This window comes from Sinocyclocheilus rhinocerous, unplaced genomic scaffold (assembly GCF_001515625.1).
Source record: "Sinocyclocheilus rhinocerous isolate Xijiao unplaced genomic scaffold, SAMN03320098_v1.1 scaffold2382, whole genome shotgun sequence".
Taxonomy (NCBI): Eukaryota; Metazoa; Chordata; class Actinopteri; order Cypriniformes; family Cyprinidae; genus Sinocyclocheilus; species Sinocyclocheilus rhinocerous.
The window spans coordinates 244,244-268,513 of record NW_015662928.1 but is presented as its reverse complement, the minus strand read 5'-3'; the positions used below and the strand labels follow the sequence as shown (position 1 = coordinate 268,513).

Here is a 24,270-nt window from a genome sequence, read left to right as displayed (position 1 = left end):
GGCGTTGGCCGATCTTCGCCAGGGTGATCTACCGGCAGTGTTGCCAGATTGGGCGGGTAAAAATTGGTTTGGGCGGGTGGTTGACAGTGCAAAGTTCTGTATTATGTTCTACAATATGAACTTAACAAGAGGCTTCCTCTAGTTCTGTGTAAAATTATAGAGCGACACGAAGGTAAGCGCATCATTGATGTTATTTTTTTTTTAATTGTCGGATTATAATTCAGTGTATCAATGAATGACACAGTTTTGAGTTGACTGTCATGGTGTGTGCATGAACGAGTGTGAAATAGGCTACCTGCTAAATACGTTGCTTTTTCCTATCACATCTATCGGGCACTTTTTGCATTTAAATTGAATTATTCTGACTGCGGACACTGTGTTGTTTCGAGGGTATCGGTTAATTTCTTGATTGCCGTTTTGACAGTGTTTGTTTGCATATTTTATTCATATTCGGTATCCTAATTCACTTTAATGCAAGCTATTTGCCCCGATTTGATCCGTTTACCTGTATGTGAAATTTATCTAACTTTATATTTATACTATTTTGTCGTCAATATTTTGTTTTAAGGAGTTAAAATGGCCCTTATCAACCTTGATTTACATATTCTATCACATTATTTTGACAGTGAAAGTTTTGGGCGGATTTTGGGCGGGATTTTGTGAGCTTTTGGGCTGGAAATTGTCCATCCAATCTGGCAACACTGTCTACCGGTCTCAGATTATTCCATTGAATTCCGTAACCTGGCGGCTGAGTGCAGGTGGAATGCAGGCGCAGTGGGACATGTTCCTGCATGGGCTGGCTGATCGTATCAAGAAGGAGATATTATTGTTGGAACTACCTACAGACCTGGATGGTCTCATAGCTCTGGCTATTAGAGTGGACACATGCTTGTTGCAGCGCGATCGACAAGTTTCACGTTGGTTCGTTCCTCCTACTACTGACGTTTATGTTTCTTTTTCTAGTGATGCGGTCAGCCCGACGTTTGATGCTGAGCCCATGCAGGTGGGCAGAGCTCGGCTGTCCCGGGAGGAGAAGGAGCGTCGCCATGCTAATGGATTATGTCTGTATTGTGGAGTGGCTGGACATCTCGCTACCCGCTGTCCGGTAAAAGCCAGAGCTTGGCAGTAGACTGGAGGTTACTGTCAGGTAGGGCTGTCGCGGTGAGGGAATTTCCCTTGCGGTAATTTTGAGTGGCTCAATAGCGCGGTATGCGGTATTACCGCCATAGATAGATATATATATAACAGGGTCCACATAACAGAACATAAACCTGACAATAAGATCGTTAGGCTATCGTTAGCCTATATGTATAACAGTTAGCCTAGTTGTAATCTGATTTTCTAATCTGACTGGACAAGAGACTTTCTATTGATATTTCCACTTGTGCGCGTTCTAGACGGGCTGTCAGTCAGTGCAGTTACAGTGTTGTGCCACAAGGTGGTGGAATGTGACTGTCATTCAACTACACTACAACTACACTAACGCTGATTAATTAATTCAAAGAGACGTAATGAAACACGCTGTAGAAATCATTTTAACTTTGAGCGCCACTTTAGAAGGCTCAGCTGACCAGCTATGCGTCGATGCTAAGACAGAGATTTCGCTTTCCTTGAACATGACAACCTATTTTCACAAATATATATGACTCTGCCTGGAGGACAGACGCAAGTAATCGCACGCGCTCAGTCGATCTCTCTCTCATTCACTGTCTGTTTAGGCTTGTTAAGTGCAAATCTACGGAGCCTCTGTACAAATCAGCATGGTACACATTATGTTATCATTACTAACTTGTTTAATATTTAATCCACATGCATGAAGTGTAAAACGAGAAGGGCATAACCTTACGAAAAAATAAAACACGCAAAAATCGCGGTTGCTGCGGTTCTTGCATTCCTCTGCGGTTTGCTCGTCAATAGCACCGTATTGCGATATTGCGGTTATCGCGACAGCCCTACTGTCAGGTGGTATAACGGCGGGTAAATCCCCTTCTGCTACTCTCCTCCCGGTCCAACTGCAATGCGGTAGTAGTCATCATTCCTGTCAAGCCCTGGTAGACTCTGGAGCTGAAGGTAATTTCATGGACATTCAGTTTGCCTCTCAACTTCGTCTTCCTGATTCTCCTCTTGCTCAATCCATCTCCGTTAGTGCTTTAAATGGTCAAGCGCTACCTACTATTACCCACACTACTGGTCTTCTCACCCTCATCACGGCAGGCAACCATACTGAGGAGATACAGTTCCTGCTCATCTCCTCACCTCTCACTCCGGTGGTCTTGGGTCATCCTTGGCTTGTCCGCCATGGACCTCACATCAACCGGCTATCTGGCACTGTGTTTTCCTGGAGTGATCGTTGTCATGCTGTTTGTCTTGTCTCTGCTTGTTCATCTGTGTCCTGTTCTGTTTTACAGAAGGAGTCGGTGAATCTGTCAAACGTGCCCAAAGAGTACCTGGACCTGAAGGAAGTGTTCAGTAAGTCCCGGGCTGCTTCTCTTCCTCCACATCGTCCCTATGATTGTGCTATAGACTTAGTACCAGGTACATCTCCACCTAAAGGCAAGTTGTATTCGCTTTCTGCTCCAGAAAGGGAGGCCATGGAGAAATATATTTCTGATTCTCTGGCAGCCGGGTTCATCCATCCTTCCTCGTCTCCTGCAGGTGCCGGATTCTTTTTTTGTGGGGAAGAAGGACGGCTTGGTGCACCCGTGTATTGATTATCGAGGGTTGAACAGCATCACGGTAAGGAATACTTATCCCTTGCCGTTGATATCTTCAGCCTTCGAACGGTTGCAGGGAGTGGCCTTTTTTACCAAACTCGATTTGCGTAACGCCTTCCATTTGGTCCGCATAAGGGAGGGGGATGAATGGAAAACCGCCTTTAATACCCCCAGGGGGCACTTCGAATATCGGGTTATGCCGTTAGGCTTGTCCAACTCACCGGCGGTTTTCCAGGCATTGGTCAATGACGTGCTGAGAGACATGGTAGATCAGTTCATATATGTTTACCTGGATGACATATTGATATTTTCTTCTTCTCTCCAGGAACACATGCAGCACGTCAGGCGAGTGCTTCTTAGGCTGCTAGAGAATGGGCTCAAGGCGGAGAAATGCGTTTTTCATGCACAGTCTGTCCCTTTCTTGGGGTTCATCGTTTCGTCCGAGGGGGTGCGCATGGACCCCGATAAGATTAAGGCTGTGATGGATTGGGCAACCCCTGATTCCCACAAGACCCTGCAGAGGTTTCTGGGGTTTGCTCATTTCTATCAGTGTTTTAATCGCAACTTTAGCCAACTAGCTTCCCCTTTGACAGCCTTGACCTCCACCAAGACTACGTTCAGGTGGTCTAATGCAGCCCAGACTGCATTTACCAACCTCAAGAGTCGCTTTGTTTCGGCTCCCATTCTCATTGCCCCTGATCCTTCACGTCAGTTCGTGGTGGAGGTCGACGCGTAAGAGGTGGGGGTTGGTGCAGCGCTGTCCCAGCACTCCCTCGCGGATGATAAGATGTATCCTTGCACGTTTTTTTCACATCATTTGACTCCTACCAAACAGAATTATGACATTGGCAATAGAGAGTTGTTGGCGGTGAAGTTGGCCTTGGAAGAGTGGCGTCATTGGCTGGAGGGCTCGGGGGTGCCTTTCATAGTCTGGACCGATCATAAGAACCTCGAATATATCAGGGCTGCTAAACGTCTCAACTCTAGGCAGGCTCGGTGGGCTCCAAAAACATCAAGCCCGATGCCTTGTCTCGCGTTTTTGACCACTCCGAGCGCCAGACCACTCCTGAGTGCATTGTACCGGAGAGACTGTTTGTCTCTATGGTAACTTGGGAGATTGAGTCTAAGGTCCGCAATGCCTTACAAGGGGTAACGCCTCCATCCGGGTGCCCACCGGGTCGTTTATTTGTGCCAGAGGGGTTACGGGCTGACGTCATCCGTTGCAGTCACACTTCTAAGGTCACTTGCCGTCCGGGGGTAAATCTTACCAGCTTGGTGGTTAAACAATGGTTCTGGTGGCACTCCATGGCTCGTGATATTCGGGATTTTGTCTTGGCCTGTTCCGTTTGTGCCAGTTGTAAGACTTCCAATCGACCTCCGGACGGTTTCCTCCAACCGCTGTCAGTCCCTTCGAGACCCTGGTCCCACATTGCATTAGATTTAGTCTCCGGCTTACCTCCGTCTCAGGGGTACATGGTTGTTTTGACCGTGGTGGACCGGTTCTCGAAGGCAGCTCATTTCATTCTCCTGCCCAAATTACCGTCAGCCAGGGAGACCACGGTTACTGTCATTGATCACGTCTTTCGCATTCATGGCCTCCCAAAGGACGTGGTCTCTGACAGGGGACCCTAGTTTGTTTCCAAATTTTGGAAAGAGTTTTGTCGGTTACTGGTGGCGAGTGTCAGTCTTTCCTCTGGTTTTCATCTGCAGAGCAATGGCCAAACGAAGCGGGCCAATCAGGATTTGGAATGGGTGTTACGATGTTTGGTGTCGCAGAACCCGTCCTCTTGGAGCCAACAGCTCTCTTGGGTGGAGTACACGCACAATTCATTGCCAGTGTCATCCACGGGCCTCTCTCCGTTTGAGTGTAGTGTAGGGTACCAGTCACCTATTTTTCAGAGTCTGGAATCCGAAGTCGCGGTCCCCTCTGCTCACGCCTTCGTCCAGAGGTGCCACCATACCTGGTGGAGACGCGGATTTCAGTACCTGGTGGACTGGGAGGGTTACGGTCTGGAGGAGAGGAGTTGGGTTCCTGATAGGGACATACTGGATCATTCCCTTATCGATGATTACAATCGGCAGGTAAGTTCTCCAGGTAGCGCCAGGAGGCGCTCCTAGGGGGAGGGGTACTGTCACGGTTCACAGTATTCACTGGCCTCTTCTGGTCGTTTAGTGTACTGCCGTTGATGAGTTATCAGCTTCAGCTGTGGCTCGTCAGCGCTCCTACTTAAGCTCTCCGGGGTTTGTCTTGTCTTTGTCAGATCCTTTGGTTACTCATGTGTGTGTTTCTGTCTCGTGCAGTTTTCTGGATGTCCTGTCGTTCTTCCGTGCCTTGCAGTTGTCACTGTACCCGTTTGCTGTGGACTCCTGGGACTAGTCGGACTTCAGCTCTTTCATATTTGGAGTTAGATTACATTCACCCCTTGCAGCTCTGCGTTACCGAGGAACTGACCAATTCTTGCATCCACTATTCCTTCCACCAGACTTCTCTGTGTTTACTCCTGTCTGCCTAATAAACTGTATTATCTGCATTTGCGATTGAACCTCATTTACTCTGACACTAACAAGGGTTTTGGTCATATAATGTTGCAGAAATATGTTATTTGTAGCTTTTTATGTCAAACTAATCGCTACACCTGCTTAGCATTTCTTATGTAAACACACTGTATTGTTATGAAAATAGGCAGAATCTCGTGATAATCACAGATTATGAACGTGTAATATAATTGACATATGAGGAGCGGATGAGCTTCCTCTGAGTCAGAACAGTGATTGCGGAAGAGAAAACACAGGCAGACGGCACTAGAAGCAGCTAATGCTCACCAGATCGCATAAATCAGTGGAAAATGAATAGAAATTATGATTCTGTCTAAGCTATGCATTTTAAACTGAAGCCTAGGGACATTACTGGGGACATCATCAGTGAAGAGAGGGCTTGTCTGTCTCCTGAAAAAGCTGTCTCCTAATTTTTTTGAAGAACAGCTGAATGATCTAAAGATCTTAAAGGGGTCATATGATGCGATTTCAAGTTTTCCTTTCTCTTTTACAACAGCTCAACAAACAAAAATTAAATTAAGAGACTTACGTTTTAGATACCATATTGCCTGTTTTTGCTCTATTTCGCCAACAAAAATCATTCCAAACACAGCCACAGCAATGTTTTGCGTCTCTGAGCAACATGATCGTGTTTCGTTCCTGACTGAATCAACCGTTTAATTGATTCAGTTCAATCGCAAAGCAGAGCCCCAGCAAAATATTAATCCAAAACATAGACCTCTATATAAACTGAATCAATAATAAATTGTAAATGTGTTCAGCATTCTGCAACAAATATTTTTCGGATTTTCTAGACTTTTCTTTTCTAGACTATTTTAAGTTGTAAAGTAAGCAGTATATATTAAAATCACGCATGGCTTTACCAGGCATGTATGGTACTAAGTGGGGCTGATGGTGCCTGAGACCTCCCAAGCTCAACAGCGCCCCACAATTTTAAAACGTAAATCTGTGGTGAAAAGGGGAACTGCAGCGCGCTCTAATTGAGAGCCATTGGGGCAGATTTGAGACTGCCCCGCTTATTTTCAAGTTACCTTTACGTGAACCTCACTCCACCAAGACGATATCAATCCGCTTCAGCTATGTGTCTGCATCAGGTCAGTAACTAGTTGGCATGTCTGTTTTTTTCTATGTGGAGTAGTGGATCAAATTAACAAAGTAGACTATACGTTAAATCCTTTAGTTTAAATGTGCTCACATGAATAGCCTTTATATGGTTCTGTTGTGTTTGTTTTGTTTATTCTGAGAATAGACATATGATCTTCTTTCCTCACCTGAATTGCTCCAGAACTTGTAACATTCTAAATCAACATTTGGAGGTGATAAATACTAAGGCAATTATTATACAGCATTTTATGCATGTAACATTACTTCGAGCCTGTCAATCAAAATTAGCGCGCCCCCCACAGGACAACGCAAGGACATCTCTGCCAAAATTTTGTCCCCATGTGTTCAGAGATTAGAATATAAAGCTTACAAAATGTTTTTTAATATATTAGCGCTACGACCCAGAATCTGCCCCACCTAAATTTACGGTCAGGAGCCGCTACTGCATCCGAGATGCCTCAGCGGTAGGGGTGTGTGATATATATCATCTGTGATAATATCGTAATTGTTGTTTTAACGATGTGCAATTTGACATTATTGAGTGTTTTGCAAAAACCATTCAAAACAGCCCTACATAGTGCACGCGTACATTACGTGAAGTCTAGACTAGTGCGTGTGCTAGGGTTGCCACCCGTCCCGTATTTAAAGGTAAAATGATACGTCCCATATCAAATCAATATGGGACACGATTTGTAACGTATTTTACAAAAGCCAACACAAAGTTGAATCAACAAATAAGTATTTAGCACCATTTATAATACTATTAGCAATTACAATGAAATCAATTTCATAAAAAGTATTAGAGAAGCTCATTTGCGCATAATTGCATTTTGGTGTCTTTTTTTCCACAGCGACGGAGTCTCCAGAACGCGCGCCGTTAAAGCAGCATGCGCTAAACCTGCGTGCCTCGGTTTCAAACATTTAGAGCTCAAATCTGCCCTTTGAACACAAGACTCTCCAGATGTAGGGCGGAATGGGAAAGTTATCAATGGGTATGTCCAGTAACTATTGATGAACCTGCAGTTTGCAGAGAAGCTTTTAGTTGCTCACGGTGGACTTACTTAAAGGGATAGTTCACCCCAAAATGAAAATGTTGTCATCGTTTACACACCCACAAGTTGTTCCAAACCTGTAATAATTTCTTTCTTCTGTTGAACATAAAAGAAGATACTTTGAAGAATGTGGGTAGCCAAACAGTTTCTGGTCCCCAATGACTCTATAGTATTTTCTCTCTACTATGGAAGTTACTGAGGACCAGAAGCTGTTTAGTTACCCGCATTCTTCAAAGTATCTTCTTTTGTGTTCAACAGAAAAAAGAACTTTATGCAGGTTTAGAAAAACCTGGGTAAATTACGACAGAATTTTCATTTTTGGGGGGTGAACCATACCTTTAAAGTTTTATTGAAATTTGGATAGCCTGTTAATATAATATTCCATATATTATCAGAGCTTGGTAGACATAATTATTATATTTTTAGACATTATTAGACAGAATAATTAATAGTTTATAGGCCTATTTAATGCTAGACCCTATTTCCCCAATGACTCTATAGTATTTTCTCTCTACTATGGAAGTTACTGAGGACCAGAAGCTGTTTAGTTACCCGCATTCTTCAAAGTATCTTCTTTTGTGTTCAACAGAAAAAAGAACTTTATGCAGGTTTAGAAAAACTCTAAGAAGAGTTTCATAAACATAAACAAACGATATCTTCTCTATTTCCAGTTTGTAGCGTGGATCATTCATTGCAACATTTAATCTGATTCTCATGTTTAAAAATCAGTTATCTTGAAAAATAAATTAAACTACTACCGCCCACTGACTTGGTTTTAAACCTATATTATGATCCAATTTATGAACTTTAAAACATCTTAAAATTAACACATGTAGGTCAGTAAAATCAAAATTTTCCATTCAACGTTTCTCCATTTTTGGACCTCGGTATTTATAAAAACCTGTGTACGGCCCTGCCTATAATTGTTGATCAGTTAGGTACATTGTAAGGAAAAATCTGTAGAAAAATGGAAACGGTAGGCTACTGGTCATTTTCTGCCAGGACATTATTGGTTAAGTTTACAGACATTTCCTGCAACACTACACAAAATGCTAAGTATAGCCTAATCTAAACTACAGGTAAAATGTCTGTGAAAAATCAATAAAGAATATTCTTTAATATTAACACACTACATTTTGTCCTATTTTTTTAATTACTTTTTTTTCCAATTACATCACTAACTATTTTTAAATGACATCACAACGTAATTTAGCAACAAATGAACCTGCATTTAGCAACTTTCCCTGAAACTTAGTTGGTAACACTGTTAAGGGTTCAGTTTCATCTTTGGAAAGTGGCGCCAGCGTAAACCATGTGGTTTAATGCAGTTCTGTTTTGATTTTAGCCTTCAGTACTACACATTTAAGCACTCCTCAACCCAGAAATGACACGCTTTCAGATAAAATAGAGGGAAATCTCACATAAGATCCACAATAAGTTACAAGATGAGTTACATTTATAATATGGTGAATCGAACACCTCTTTACTAGACTATCGTCTCTCAAAGTATCATACAGATATTGAGAATAAGAAACGTCATAAAAATTCTACGCATTTTGTCAAATCTCAATCATATGAACACAAATACAGACTTGCTACTCTAGACTGAGGATGAATCAATCTTTTGAGCCTTTAGGAGCCAAATTCGCCACTGACTTCACTACAACATGCAGGTGAAATCTTGAGATCAGCGCAAGGGCAGAGATATGAGGAAACGTTAAAACAATTTGAGCTCTTAATTCAAATCAATTTAAAGGTTTATCTGTTAAGTTCCACGCTCTTATGAAACTGAATTTAACAGTGACATGTAAGGTGTTACAATAATCCGTGATACACACTCTTTTGAGTCCTACCTGTCAGACTCGGTGCTCACTCAATAACGCCAGCCAGGTGTCTGGTGACTGAACAAAACTTCACTCTATGTTGGTCCTGTGTATACGGCAAAGTTCAACTGATTTCTAACGTTTTATAAATTTGTTGTAGGGTTTAATATGCTTTGCTCTATAACTGCTGTCGCTTTCTCACTCGTTTCTGTCGCTAAATTACAGCAGTACTCGACCGTCATTACTCAATCTCACTCGCGCTCTGGCTGTACATGCTCACGCTTCTATTGACAACCCACTCTTAAAGAGACAGGACACTTTCATTATGACGGCAATGAACGACATCATAATAGCTAACTCTAACGTAGTTTTAAAATCTATCTATTCTACAGTTTTACAGCCAAATAACTGGTATGACTTTGAGTTTGTATTTAATATGACATATTTCCACAGGGTTAGGGGAAGACGTATTTTGCTTTTGAAACGCATCTTTATTATAAAGACTATCGCCATCAGGCTGTTAAAAAGAAAACCAAAAAAAAAAAACTATTTGACGGCTGTTAAGATGTAAGTTAAATAGATAAAAACTCTCTGCTTAATTATTGCAATCATATGATATTCAAAGTGAATCCTTCAAAGTACTCTAGTTCCACCATGTGGTCATTTGAAGAAATGCAGACACGTCCCTGGTCCATACAAATACTGTCTTACGATTTTATATATTTAATAAATTTTAAATTATAGACATGACCTAGGACGTCTACTGGTGTCACTGTCTGTTTGTACATATTGAGCTTAGACGTAGCTGAAAGTAGCCAGCTTCTCATTTTATTTTTTTCCATGTCAGAATTTATTTTGAGAAACCTTTTTAAGAAAAAAAATACACACACACACACACACACACACACACAAACATTTAACCTATTAGTACAATGTATTTGTTTTATTTTTATTTTGGTGTGACATTGTACACACAAGCTATGATTACAGATAATATTTCAAAACATATTTGGCTATTATTTGGCTGATTAACTTGCAGACTAATCATAAAACTGAGAATCAGTGCACGTGTAATTCTATAAACCACTTTTGTCTACAACAAAACTACTACGGATATAGCATTCTTCAGAAACATTTTTTAAGATATTGATCTGCATAGACAATCATGAAACTGCAAGTCACAATGGACTTTTTTTTAGATTTACATTTTCATCTCTTCCACACACGTGTGTGTGTGTGTGTGTTCAAACAGGACATATTTCAAAGTCATGCATGAGTGTTTGTCTTTTTTTTTATCAGTGCATAAACATTATTTCCCACTTTTCGAATCATATTGATGTCTTCTGACAACCATGATATAATAATAAACAGATGATACTGGCATCAAAAGGTGAACATTAAAACCAATTAGCTGAATAGTTTTTTTTGTATTATTATTATTTAATCTCACTTTGATTTGCAAGTAAAACAGCAAGAGTGAAGTTAAATACACACAAAGAAGAGAAAACAAAGAAGAACAAAGAGAAGGGGGAAAAAGCATTTTAAAGGCTTCATCATAATCTACAAGGCACAAATAATAAATAATACACCAGAAACAAAAGAAATATGAAAACCGAGTAAGAGAACAGAACAGAATCTTATAGAAGCCCATGACAGGATCATACAGAGAATGTTTCTAATGTTTTTAATCTCTGCTGTGATCCTCACCTGTTCCACATTTGATTAATCCAAGGCTAAAGAAGGTAACAGCACTTGATTGCGTATGAAAAACTGACAACAGATTACAAGACTCACAACAGATAACTTCTATTGTAAGAGTGTGTGAATATAGATGATTTTGTACATCATCATAGGAAACACTGTTCCCAATTATTACATTCACACCACAGTGAAATATGAGGGGCACTGCCCTCGATATCAACACATCGGTAGGCAAAATCTACCATCATCTTCTTCGCATTATGGAAGGCACTGCTCCCGATAATGATTCTGGATCAGGTATAACATTGATTCAAAAGGAGGATGCCAAAGACTGATACATACTTGTAATTTACTGATTTTTTTTAAATGATCATTTAAGAAATACAATGTTGTAGTCTGTGGTCATAGCTTTTGAAAACAAGGTTATCTCCATAGCAGATGCTGCTTTCACATTTCGACAGTATAACTGTCATAATTATGGAAGGCACTGCTTCCGATAATTATACATTTGTTAAAAAAGGCGTTACAAAATGCTATTTATAGTGATCCCTGTCACTGATAAATAAAAAAAACTAATAAATAGAGATTTCAGAGCCACATAGGAATGCTTCTTTCTATTATTTGACAGAACTGATCTGAAAAGCCCCTGAAAAATTTTATCCAACCGGAAAATTGGAAAAATACTGTGCTTTACGAGGCGTTTTATGATCACAGGTAAGTTAGGTTACAAACATTAAAATGACAATGGCTGATTGTCAAACTGGAGCCTGTATAAAAACCCCTCTAAATCCAGACTGTTCAGGTATTATGCAAGAAGTTCCTAAAAGGAGTCTGAAAATGCTGAAAATAACAAACCAGTAACACATTCCAAATTTGTATAATCTAAACTAGATCTCAAAGGAATAGTTCACCCAAGAATAGAAATTCTGGGTTGTCTACCTTGATGTCAATCAAACCCCTTATGAATTTTGATCTGTATGGATTCAGAGGATGAATTATAGCACATGAGTAATATGAGCTACTTTTATAATGTTATATGCCTTTGTGTCTTTTTTTAAGTTTGATAGCTCCAGCAATTTCATGGAAAAGTGTGACCAGTACATTCTTCAAATATCTTCTTTTGTGTTTCACAGAAGGGGTTTGGAATGACATGATGGTGAGTAAATGATGACATAATGTTCTATTTTTGGATCAACTACTGCTGTAAATACTGATATAAACCACTTATCATAAATTTATGTTAATAGAGCACCAAAATAATTTTCTTCTTTAAGTTTCCTTTTTTGCCTTGAGTGACGGTTCAACGTTATCACATAGTTAAAGAGGTAAGCTGAATCTGCTTGTCTAAATTTCATTATCCATATCCCATACTTCCCCTGCCAATGCATTGGCACAGCCCTGGATGGTCCAGGTGGCAAGAGCAAACTGATTCTTGAATTGGTCAATGTCAGCAGATTCAAGCCCTCCTTTAATAGCTTCAAGGTGATCCACCAGAGCTGCCAAAGTGTGTGGTCCAGAGCCCAGCAGAATATGCCGGAACAGACTCTCCCGCGGAGACGCATAGGGAGAGAGAAGACTGCCTTCCACCTTCAAACAGATGCATCATGTTAACATCCACATTGGTATATCCGTTGTATATCCTTAGAATGCAATCTGAAAAACCTTTAAAAAGGTTTTAAGGCTGGCATGTTGTTGCTTTTAGCCCATGTCTATTAGCTTTGAGGTACTGTACTGTATATGCTATTGTACCAAAAGAAGTTGACAAAGTAAATTGCTTAGCCATTATACTAATTTAATATGTATCTAACACAGTTAGCAATTATATGCATTTAAAATGTATCTTTCTCTTCTGAGAAAGCGAAACCGAAATATTGATGATTTGCCATCATAACCAAATTTTGTCCAATAAAATTACCCTCATCCTAATACCACTTGCTTCTAACTTTCAATAGCAGCAAAGCAGCAGCAAAGGCTATTCGATATTTTAAAAAGCCCTTTGATATATTCCATCTCAACTTCCTTTTTCAACATGAAATACATCAACACAGAAAAGAATGAAATAGCTTGACAATTTTTTACCCTCATAATGCGATTGTTGATGATGCGACACTGCTCCATGTCTTCAAGGTCACTGTTTCGGATGGCTGAAACAAAGGTGCTGGCAGCACGATCGTATGACCCCTGAGCTGAGAGAAGCCACTGCATCCTCACAGTGGAAGGAAGGCGGCCAGACTTCGAAAGAAAAATGCAGAAAGTGAACTCCCTGTAGCCTTTCTGCACTTTACAGAAATTCATCAAACATCAAGCTTAAGTTCTTTGGGAGTAGTGCTGGGCGGTATACCGGTTCATACCGAATACCGGTGTTTATTTTTGTTATGATATGAATTTTTTAAATACCGCATGTGTCGCTTAAACAACGTTCGGAACACGACACTGTTTGAAAGGGGTCCCTTTTCACTGTGGTGAGGGAACAGCTGTATGTGTTACTAAGGGTGAAAATTCCGAAACTGAAGCTGTAGAACTAATAAAACGTGATGACACAGAAAAACTCATCCACAATATCCACATTGACTGCCACAAATATCCACCGCCCCCCTGCCATCAGCTCCCGCGTCCATTCTAATTTATTGAGATGCACCTGTAAATGAGAGTGACTCCTGGTTAACATGTATTAAAAGGGGTCGTGTTTAGTCACTATTTAGTGTGGTATTTTTTGACAATATTCACTCATCATGACAGTAAAATAGGGCATTCTAAGTCAATATACTGCAGTATTTCCTCTCTCAATCAGTAGAAAATATGGTTAACACCCGTTCATGCATGAAAAAAAAAATACCACCATGTACCGTGAAACCAGTATAATTTTGAAAAATACCGTGATATAAATTTTTGGTCATACCGCCCAGCACTATTTGGGAGTCACAAAAAGACATATAACCATGTAGACTCACCATTTGGCATGATTCAAATTTAGACCTGATTTGGGACACATAGTTGCGGATGACGCTGGTATACTTTGCCACGTTCAGTTTGAGCAAGTGGTCATGCATCAGCCGAAGCGTAACCAGTCCGACCACCTCACCTGCAGTCTTGGCGAGTTTGAGAGTGTTGTAGGAAGTGTACCGTTCCAGATTTTGATCAGTATCCTCAATAGTTCCAAAAGGGTATGACTTTGAACTCTGAAACACATCAGCAACATCTTTACTTCCTATCGTTCATCATGAAACAAACTGTACCTGAATCTATTCTACACCTTCCGTAAAACCTGAATACTTGCCGAAGTAAATCGAAACGAAATTGACGGGATGCCCGAGAAGGTCTGGAATGGATAAGCAGAGTGAGACAAACCCATAGGCTCCATTCTGTGAAAAAAAGAAAAATGTGTTAATATGGATATTATATAGGATATATATATATATATATAGAATGTGTTTGATCAGAATGTGTTTAACAGCTTAAAACTAATCAAATATTTTTTTTTATTAAATGAAATGAAGCTATAATAAAATATATATAAATATTAGCTGAAGAACTTAAAATTTAGAAATGTAAGTTTTAAGTTGAAGTATTAAAATTTCTAAAACTTAAAGAAAAATAAAGATATATAGAAATATTTAAAGTATTAAAAATGACATAAAATTACTACAACTTAAACTAAAATGAAAATATAAAGATACAAGTTCATTCAAAATATGAATAAATACTATAATAATATTTAAATAATACTAAAAAAAACTTGGTGCGTCACCACATGAAATTAAAATCAAACTGTGGAGCATAAGCAGTGAGGGACAAACATACACAGACTTCTCCCAGTTGGATCCAGCAAACTGTTCATGCAAGGATTTGGTTGCATCAACTGGAGAGGAGACCTGCATGGGGGGGAAAGGTTATTTCTCTTTTTAGGACAGATAAAACAGCTTTGAATTGATGCCAAAGATTCAGCATTTGAGATACATCACCTGTTTCATTGTGCTCTCTAATAACTCATACAGCAGTGGACTGGCAGTTGCTCTGAAAGAGTCAAAACCTAAAGAGAATGTCAGATGATCAGCATCAGCTCAAGATCTAAGTTCATCAACTATTCAAGAAATGACTTTTTACAAACCTGAAATAACTTCATCAAGGCTGATGTAAGAAAACATTTTCAAATTCAAGGAGGTCAGGTAGCCCTGAGGGTTAAAAAAAAACACAAACAAATTCAATGACTTACAGTAACTGCTGAATGCACAGGCTGTTTGAAATCAAATATTAACATACTACAGTACTCTTACTTCAACTATTCAAGAAATGACTTTTTACAAACCTGAAATAACTTCATCAAGGCTGATGTAAGAAAACATTTTCAAATTCAAGGAGGTCAGGTAGCCCTGAGGGTTAAAAAAAACACAAACGAATTCAATGACTTACAGTAACTGCTGAATGCACAGGCTGTTTGAAATGAAATATTAACATACTACAGTACTCTTACCATTTCTGCAGTATATAGTACAGTATGTGTATTGTGCACAGACATACTGTATATTCTGTTTTTGATCCCAAAAGATAAGATATTTTGGACAAAATGTAATATTTCCACGATGATATAACTATAATGCAATGTGACAATATAGCAGTTTATTGCTGAATAATCCCCAGTGTTTCACTTACTATTTTTTTTAAATAGTAGGCAGTGTTTACAATGCAGTATTTACTGACTAGTACTCCATTAAAAACGCAAAAACCATGTACACACTGCATTTAGATACAGTAAATACATTCATTCACTTTCATATTTTCAAATGACTGTTTTAAGTTTGCTAAGAAAGGAATGGAAATATGTATGATTATTGGTTTATTGTATTTTTACATTCTTGTTATTGTTGTTTACTTTTATTTGTGCTGTTATTATTATTTGTTATATCATACAAACACAGAGAATTTACTCCCATATTTAACATGGTTATTGTTAAACAGAAGGCAGCCAAAGATGCATTCAAACCTCCAACCACTCAGTGGCCCCAACACTCCCAAATTCACCAGCACTCCAGCTAGCAAAAACTATGCTCCTCTTCGGCTTGAATCCATCTTGGAAGAAAATAAAGATGCACTTGAAATCAACAAATTTATTCTCAATTCAAAATTAACATGTATAATTCATTATATAATAACATTTATTTATGCATTTAAAAAGACATCACTGCTTGTACTTAATGTACCATTCTTGATCATGTCTGTGATAGTTCTGGCCAATTCCACCAGTAAACTAGTGCCGACTGTGCTTCTGGCAAATCCAGGGCCCCATGCATCTCGCTGGGCTCCGATCACCATATAACGATCTAAAGCAAAGGACGAAGACCCAAATTAAGTGATCAGGGACTGGGACCAATTACTAGTTTTATCTACACAGCTGTTTAAAGCAGAATATAACAGAATAGAGTACCTGCATCCATATAACCTTTAATGACTCCAAACACATTGTGGATTTTTTTCTGAATAAGGACATTGTTTACTTCCACTGTAATAATGTCGCCATCATCGCCAAGCCTGTACATGGTATCCCGAAGCATCCCATCACTCCAGCCATCAGGGGAAGTCCGACCACCTAACTTACTGTTTGAGGACAGAAGTAAACAAATGTGACAAACATGTAAATACAGGAAATATTAACAAACCTCACTGACAGAACTATTGAATTGTCTGAATCTTCTGATTAAAATGTGAGTGGTGCTTGCACATTCAAAAGTTGCTGCCAGGATGCTAGGGTGATTTCCAAGAGTGTTTTTAGTGCATTGTTGCATGGGGTTGATAGATGGTTGTGTTGCGTGGTTGCTGCTGTATGTTGTTCCTGACTCAAGTCAAAAAAAATAAAAAATAAAACACTAAACCCATATTATATTCTGAGGCCAGATTTACATTTACATTTTTAAGAATAAAATTATTCTTCTTTTTTTCCTCATGATTTTTTTGTTTTGTTTTGTTTTGACAAAAATATATTTTCATATATATTTTCTTAAGATTGTCCTAAAGACTAAACATACATTTAAATTCCTAGAAAAAAAAGTCTGTGATACAGTGATAGTAAATAGCAAGAGAAATGAATGGCAATCACAACTGCACCTCATGATCTCAGTAGCCTGTTTTATGGTTATAGTTTGGGCTGGAATGCTGGGCAAGCCAGATGACTGAGCTGGGGGAAACTGGGTATGATTGAAGGAAGGGAATCCTGGAGTGAAGGGATCACCAGTCCCGAGATGGACCTATGAAAAGAGCATTTTAAAAGATCAGCTTTACATAAACTTTGAAATGCAAAAATATTCTGATAAAAGATAGGTTCCACAACTTACATGGCCAAAAAGAGCAGTGTCGTCTTTAATATTATAGTTAACAGGATCTGGATAAATTAGCACAGCACTAGCATTCAAGCTAGCAGCATTAGCAACCTGTATTAAGCAAATGAAAACAAAAGGATAAATAAGTAAATATCAATAATAACTGCCTTAAAATATAAATGTGTGAGATAACCTACCTTTTCAGAAAAACTTAAGAGTCCAGCTCTGACCAAGACAGCCTTTCCATTCACGTCAATATTCAGCTCTTGCAGGCGCCTGAAGTCCTCTGTTCGTCCATAATGGGCATACAGAGCTGCACCCTATACAACAGAATAAGTAATAAGGAACAGGCTGAAATGTATGTCATTATTCAGTGCAAACTTCTACTGGAGCCCTCGTATCTCAATTATATTCACATTTTAATCCCAGATGTATGACTTTTTTTTCCTGTGGAACACAAATTGGTTCTTGAATCCATCTCTGTTAGTCCATATAATTCAAGTGGATGGGCCCTCAAAGTTGACACATCAAAAACTAGGCAAAACAAACAGTAATCCATAAAACCCCACCTTATAAATCAATGTCTGCTGAAGTGAAACGATAAGTGTGTGAGAGAAAATTGCTAATATTTTAAACTTTTTAAACTATAAACCGTTGCTTCCAACCGTCAGCACATTGTGAACCTTAATGTAAACTTGTGATATGATGCTCCTCACTTCTCGCATGAGTTTCACAACTTAATCAACTAGTAGTTTTGGGTAGTCACGGGTTGTTTTGAAGCTTCAACTTTGAGGGTTCCATTAATTTCTTTTTCACATAAGAAAGAAAGTCATAAATCTGGGAAGACATGAGGGTGAGAAAATTAGTAGAGATTCTTAATTGGGGCAGTTGTGGCCTAATGGTTAGAGAGTCTGACTTGTAACACTAAGGTTGCAGGTTCGAGTCTCTGGTCCGGCAGGAAATGTCGGTGGGGGGAGTGAATGACCAGTGATCTCTACTATCCTTAATACCATGACTGAGGTGAGACACTTGAGCAAGGCACCGAACCCCCAACTGCTCCCCGGGTGCCGCAGCAATATGACTACCCACTGCTCCGGAGGTGTGTGTGTTCACTACTGTGTGTGTGCACTTGGATGGGTTAAATGCAGAGCACAATTTCCAAGTATGGGTTGCCACACTTCACTCACTCACTTTAATTTTTGGGTGGCATATCCCAACACAGAGAACTAACAGTGCTGAACGCAGTGAATATTCACCTACAAAATTGCTACTTTTTGAAAAGTAACTGAGAAAATTCAGCTACTGTTATGTCATGTGAATTAGCGCCCATTCAGACCAAAAGTGTTATTCTGTGTATGTCTGCATTGTTATTCCATTGTTTTCCTGTGTTAAAATTGCTAGATGAATGTCTTTGAGCATTTTGTTGCTTTTTCCATTTTCATGTTTTAAAAAGTTTAAAATGTGTTTAGAGACTCCTTCGTTCTGCTCAGGTGTACCCTTGCTCTCACTGATCATTTGGTCTGAAGAGTCTTAAATAAGTGTGTAATAATTACAAGTAGGGGTGTAACTTTACACATATTCATAGACATGTGCACCAAACAAATACAGTACTATAACAACTGCACGAGTGGAACCTCACTGGAAACTTCAAGTTTTATATATTGTTACTTTTGATAAGAAAGATGAGAAAGATAAGTCTCGTCTTTCAAATTATGTACTTTTTTTCCAGGAAATTCAAACAATAAATTCCGTTTTGACGCTCTTTGATGTGGCGTGACAGATTGCTGTATAAACGTCTCAGTTCAAACGGCGTAATCATCCCAGATAGTACACGTACGTCTGCAAGATGTCTGTTAAAGATCGCTTTATCTGGAAAGCATATGCTGTGTCCAAACATCTGATAAACGTCTTTAAGATGTCAGTTTTACATACATTCTAAATCATAAACATCATTTTCTAGATGTCTATTTAACGTCTGACAGGAAACATCCTATAGACTTACTGCAGATGAGCAAGCACTCTAAAACATACATCTTGCAGATGTAAATGCAGACGTCAAATAGACATGCTATCAGCGATCCCTTCCTCTTTACTACTAGTTTTAACACGAAATAAACATGAATGAACATCTCATGCCTCATGTAATCACTCAATCAGTGTTTCAACCGTTGAAAGACGTCAATAAAACAGCTTGTAAACAAAATGTCACGTAGCATTTCATTTACCTCAGGAAGTCATCAGTCTCCACAGCTCATTAGTTGGCTAGAGAAATGAAGTATAGATAAAAGCATTTTGCGAAATATTAGACTAAATATTCATTCTATTTTACTTTACCTGTTAGTAATGTCTTAATTATTTAATGTATGTTTAAATAAATCTGTTATGAAACAAGTTATGACAGCCACTGAATATATTTCAACAACAAATAGAAATTTTATCATTTAGAAGTTAATTTAAAAATTGCATTATGTGCAATTTACATGTTTTTTACCTGTTAGTAATGTCTTAATTATTTAATGTATGTTTAAATAAATCTGTTATGAAACAAGTTATGACAGCCAATGCGTAAATGAATAGGAATATATTTCAACAACAAATAGAAATTTTATCATTTAGAAGTTAATTTAAAAATTGCATTATGTGCAATTTACATGTTTGCATAAAAAAATTTTTTTAAAGGTGAATGTTGATTTATATTTAAAAATAAATAGTAACTGAATTTAAGTTGAGCTCTGTTGTTAATTGTAACCTTATAGTAATGTAAAAGGCTCCCTATAGTTTAGAACATAAGCTGAGGTAGATTTTTATCCCTAAGAAAAATGACGTTTAATAATTGAATTGATTTAAAGAAAGAGCAATTTGTTCAGTAAACCACTGTTTAATAAAAAATCAATTTTGTTTATTTTTTTCCCCCCTGCTGTACCGAAACCATACGAACAGTGACGTCAAAACCGAAGTACGTACTCAACCGTCATGTTTGTGTACCGTTACACCCCTAATTACAACAGAGTTAGACATACTCGAGAAATTTACAACTTCTCTCAGAGTTGAATTTTTAACACGAGCATATAGAAGATTTTGAATATTGCTCACGATTTGTACAAACTAATTTTATGGTACTTTTTTTGTCAGTTGATTGTCAACATTCATCCCCATTTAAAACTAACCTGCACTGTTTTAACTGCACTGTATGCCAAATAGCCCTCAGTTGTTCCCACAATGTTACCACGGAACAGGACTCTGTTATTTGAGGAACCAGGCTCATGGACTTTCACATAGTGCTCATCTGTCCAGGTACTCATTCCAAAAGTTTTGAATTTCCCCATGATTTTATTAGCAAGTGCCTCATCTTCTGTGCTTCCTGCCTGGTGACTGGCACTAGAGAATTCCCTGCAAGAGGGAGAAAGAGAAAAAGAAAGTTTAATTTGAATACCTGCTCAACTGCTCAAACAGTATGGAAAAAGCAAAAGTGCAGCTGTGTTAACTTACTTGAGGTTGGTGTTAATGTTGGGGGTTGTCAGTTTCTTTTTCAGCAATGCCCTGAGATCACTCCAATCCAATGAATAAACTGCTTCTGCTCTCACTGGGGCAATCTCATTAAAGACCGGACAATTGGACTTGATTTCTGTTTTGTCTGTGCTTCTGTTAGACAGGTAACCAATGAGGTATCCTAAAAGACATAAGTATGAGTTGTTTTTATGCATAGAAATTACTACAGTTTAGTGGTCATTATACAAAAACATTTGACCAATCAGTATAAACTATCCCAGAAGGCCACATAATAAACTTGAATATATACCAGCATATATATAAGTACATAATTACCAATAATGAAAAGGAACAGAATGCCAATGACAAATCCGCAGACGGTTTTGGGAGAACGCTGGTTCAGTTTGCTGGGGTAATAAGGACGATTATGTTGGTTTATGTTTTCCCCAACACCGTTAGCCTCCACTTCATCATCCATGTCAGATGACAGCTTCATCTCCACATGGCTGTTGTCACCGTCCATGTTCTGGGTCAGGTTAAAGCGAGTGTAGGAGCGCGGCTCCCCATTGAACTGGAAAAACAGAGTTACAGGACACCATGATAAAAAAACTGTCCTGGATTCTCTTCACTGTAAAAACACAAACTAAAAGGCTGGTCATGTTTTAAGTCATGAGGTTTCAGCTTTTCTCTGGAATATAGAACATTTTCTGCACAAGAAGGAAAACCAATGTCAGGAACATATTAAAAAGGTTTCAGTTAAAGTGCCTACAAATCTTCTCAACTGAAAATTTACATCTCAGCAATCACAGATCTCATGCTTTGCAATAAAGTCAAAAATTGTGCCTTCTTTGTTACCTCTCAAATGGTAAATCATTGGTTCAGACAACTCCGTTATAATGCCATGCAAAATTAGTTTGTATGAAAAGTATGTCTTACGATTTTTGAAATTGTTGTCCTGGCTTGATCCATCGTGGCCTCAAATAATTGCTGCAAGAGAATGAGAATTGCTGAAATCTATTCTAAGATCACTGTGAAGTCACAATAACTCATAATCATAAAACAAAGTTCCTTATGTCAACAAAAAAAAGTGTAGCATCACACTTTTCTGTTAAATATGTCATTGTGGAAATGCTCTATTCACCAGGGATGATTATCAGTGAACATATCAGTTCGTTATTAGACTGTTTTAGTCTGAGATATCATATGACTTCAGAAGACTAATATCACATTCATCATATTGATCATATTTTTGGGGCTTGATAGATGTGGTCACTATGAACTATCAATAAACGTAAAAGAACTGCATGAAGATTATTTTTGTTTTTAATGAAAAACCCAACAGCATTACAGGTTTTGAACTAGGTATATACACGCACACATACATACATTCTATTCTATTCTACTAGTTTTCTTATTATTGATTATTTTTTTTAAAACTTGCTACGTGTACTGCATTAGACTAACATGGACTTGTCACAGCACTTACATATGATGGCTGTTTTGTTAGTTTGATAGCTTTTCTTGTCCTCATTTGTAAGTTGCTTTGGATAAAAGCATCTGCTAAATGACTAAATGTAAATGCAAGTATTTTCATGGTCATTATTGTTCATTTTGTGATAAAGATCCTCTTTATTTTACACTGAGTGGACATTTTCACACAGTATTTCTGATTTTAAAAGCTAATAATGACAGGAATGTATATTGGTCAGATCTCTTTGAACTAAGCTGGTGGAGTGATAAATTAATTTTTAAATAACAAATATTGTATGTAGTCCATAGTTAATATAAGGCAATCAAATCGAATTCTCGTTGTGTATATAAGAATTATAAACGTGTTACTTAAAACAGTTTTAGATTAAATATATCCTGTAAAATCACACATCAAATCTCACATAAACCCTTAATCTTTTTAATATATAAAGACCATCAAATGAAATCATTATAAAGTTTAACAAACATGACTATGGACTGAAAGACATCTCAAGGACTAAATTTATTTTTTCAAAGGTTGAAGGCTACACGTTAATCTAATAATCCAAAGCACAAGAGACAAACACTGCAGGCAAGATAAACATGCATCATTCAACAAATGGATAACAAAAAGGGTAAGAAACACTACATTTTAAATGTGTCCAGAAATAACTAAAGGCATTAAAGTACACATCGAAAAAGGTCACACTGAAGCAATGCACCAAACGTACTCTGCTAACTTGCTTGGACACATGCAAACTAGAGATAGGAAAATGCATTCGGGCTACACCCTACCGGGAAAGAACTTGCACACAATCAGATCAAACCAATCCTCATGTCCGTTGGGGCCTGACATGTAACCTCTTACTGTCTTTTCCAGAGAAACTAGTCTCCTGGGCTCTTTCAGGACGGCCCACTAATCTTAATTCCTTGTCTATTGGTATGCTTACCTATTTACTTCTACCTTTTATTATGGGAACAATGAGAGCCAAATAAATCTCTAGACAAAGGAACTTTTATCACTCGGTCATAAAAAAAAGCTGAAAAAACAATAACAATTAGACTAGGAGAGGAAGTAAACTCAAGTTCAGGGACCAAGGACAAGCCAGACAAATTTTATATTATGGAAAAAAGAAAAAAAACTCTCCATGAGCGGCTTTAAAATCCTAAATGATTTTGTAAAGTGCTGGTTTAATCTATTCATGCAATACAGCCAGAATTTAAACTACTATCTAAAGCTACTTAATCATGTGACTCTGTGCTCACCATCATTTGAATATTTTTTTCTGAGAAGTAAATGGATGAAATAATAACCTTGTGTCAGTTACTCACATTTAAAAATAGCATCTGTAGACGGCGCGCTCATGTAATAAATGTATAATAGGGCTGGCCAATATATCGAAATTATCGAAATATCGCAAATGTACATATCGCAATATGCATATCGCTACAGCTTGCAATATTTGGGGCCATGAACAAAACACAAAGAGAAAATCACTCACTGCTCTTACCTAAATAGTTTTTATTCAAGTTAAATTAAATATGAGTGCAACAACTACATTCGTTTTTTTAGGGTCTGAAGTAACAACTGCACATTTTCATAAATGTTTATAATCACCAAAATGTAGTTGCAAGCAGCACTAAATAAATAAAAAATCTAACTATCTTTCAAACTAGTAGTGATAATTAATTTAGACAGATAAACATGGTAACAGGTGACACGCACAACTCAAAAGGACTCGGGTTAACTGGGAAGGAACAAGTGTTCAGGGCTGACCCTGAAGAAAAAAAAGCATTTATATTAGAAGACCATGAAGTGTATGATGATCTTACCAATGTTCTCAAGCTCCTGCCTTACTGAAGGCGAAAGTCACGACCGCAGCACCCTAGTCACGACCACCACGAGCGCCGCAGATACACATAATAACCTTGGAGACCCTGCGCGATTGTTTTCATATTGCGGGAGGCGGGTGCTTTGGTGTCACTTCCGGTTTTCTATATTAGGAAATTATTTATCTCGGTGCAAGAGCTGAACGAAGATTTACTTTGC

General features: G+C 38.3%; 1 protein-coding gene across 2 annotated transcripts; it reads right to left on the bottom strand.

Moving 5' to 3' along the window:
• Window positions 1-10,214: 10,214 nt before the first annotated feature.
• LOC107728405 (transferrin receptor protein 1-like) lies at window positions 10,215-24,182 on the bottom strand. Of its 2 annotated transcripts, XM_016538563.1 has the most exons (18): window positions 24,054-24,182; window positions 21,687-21,737; window positions 21,087-21,321; window positions 20,751-20,931; window positions 20,429-20,651; window positions 17,459-17,581; window positions 17,277-17,372; window positions 17,050-17,189; window positions 16,373-16,542; window positions 16,149-16,268; window positions 15,932-16,017; window positions 15,257-15,320; window positions 14,913-14,980; window positions 14,752-14,822; window positions 14,228-14,312; window positions 13,902-14,129; window positions 13,030-13,182; window positions 10,215-12,537 (listed from the first exon to the last, which is right to left on the bottom strand). In XM_016538563.1, the coding sequence occupies exons 2-18, from the start codon at window positions 21,717-21,719 to the stop codon at window positions 12,295-12,297; spliced, it is 2,319 nt and encodes a 772-aa protein (XP_016394049.1). In that variant the 5' UTR covers window positions 21,720-21,737; window positions 24,054-24,182; the 3' UTR covers window positions 10,215-12,294. The 2 variants fall into 2 exon arrangements, with proteins under 2 accessions (XP_016394049.1, XP_016394050.1); XM_016538564.1 differs by lacking the exons at window positions 10,215-12,537; window positions 13,030-13,182 and adding an exon at window positions 13,205-13,264 and having other exon boundaries at window positions 13,860-14,129.
• Window positions 24,183-24,270: the final 88 nt, after the last annotated feature.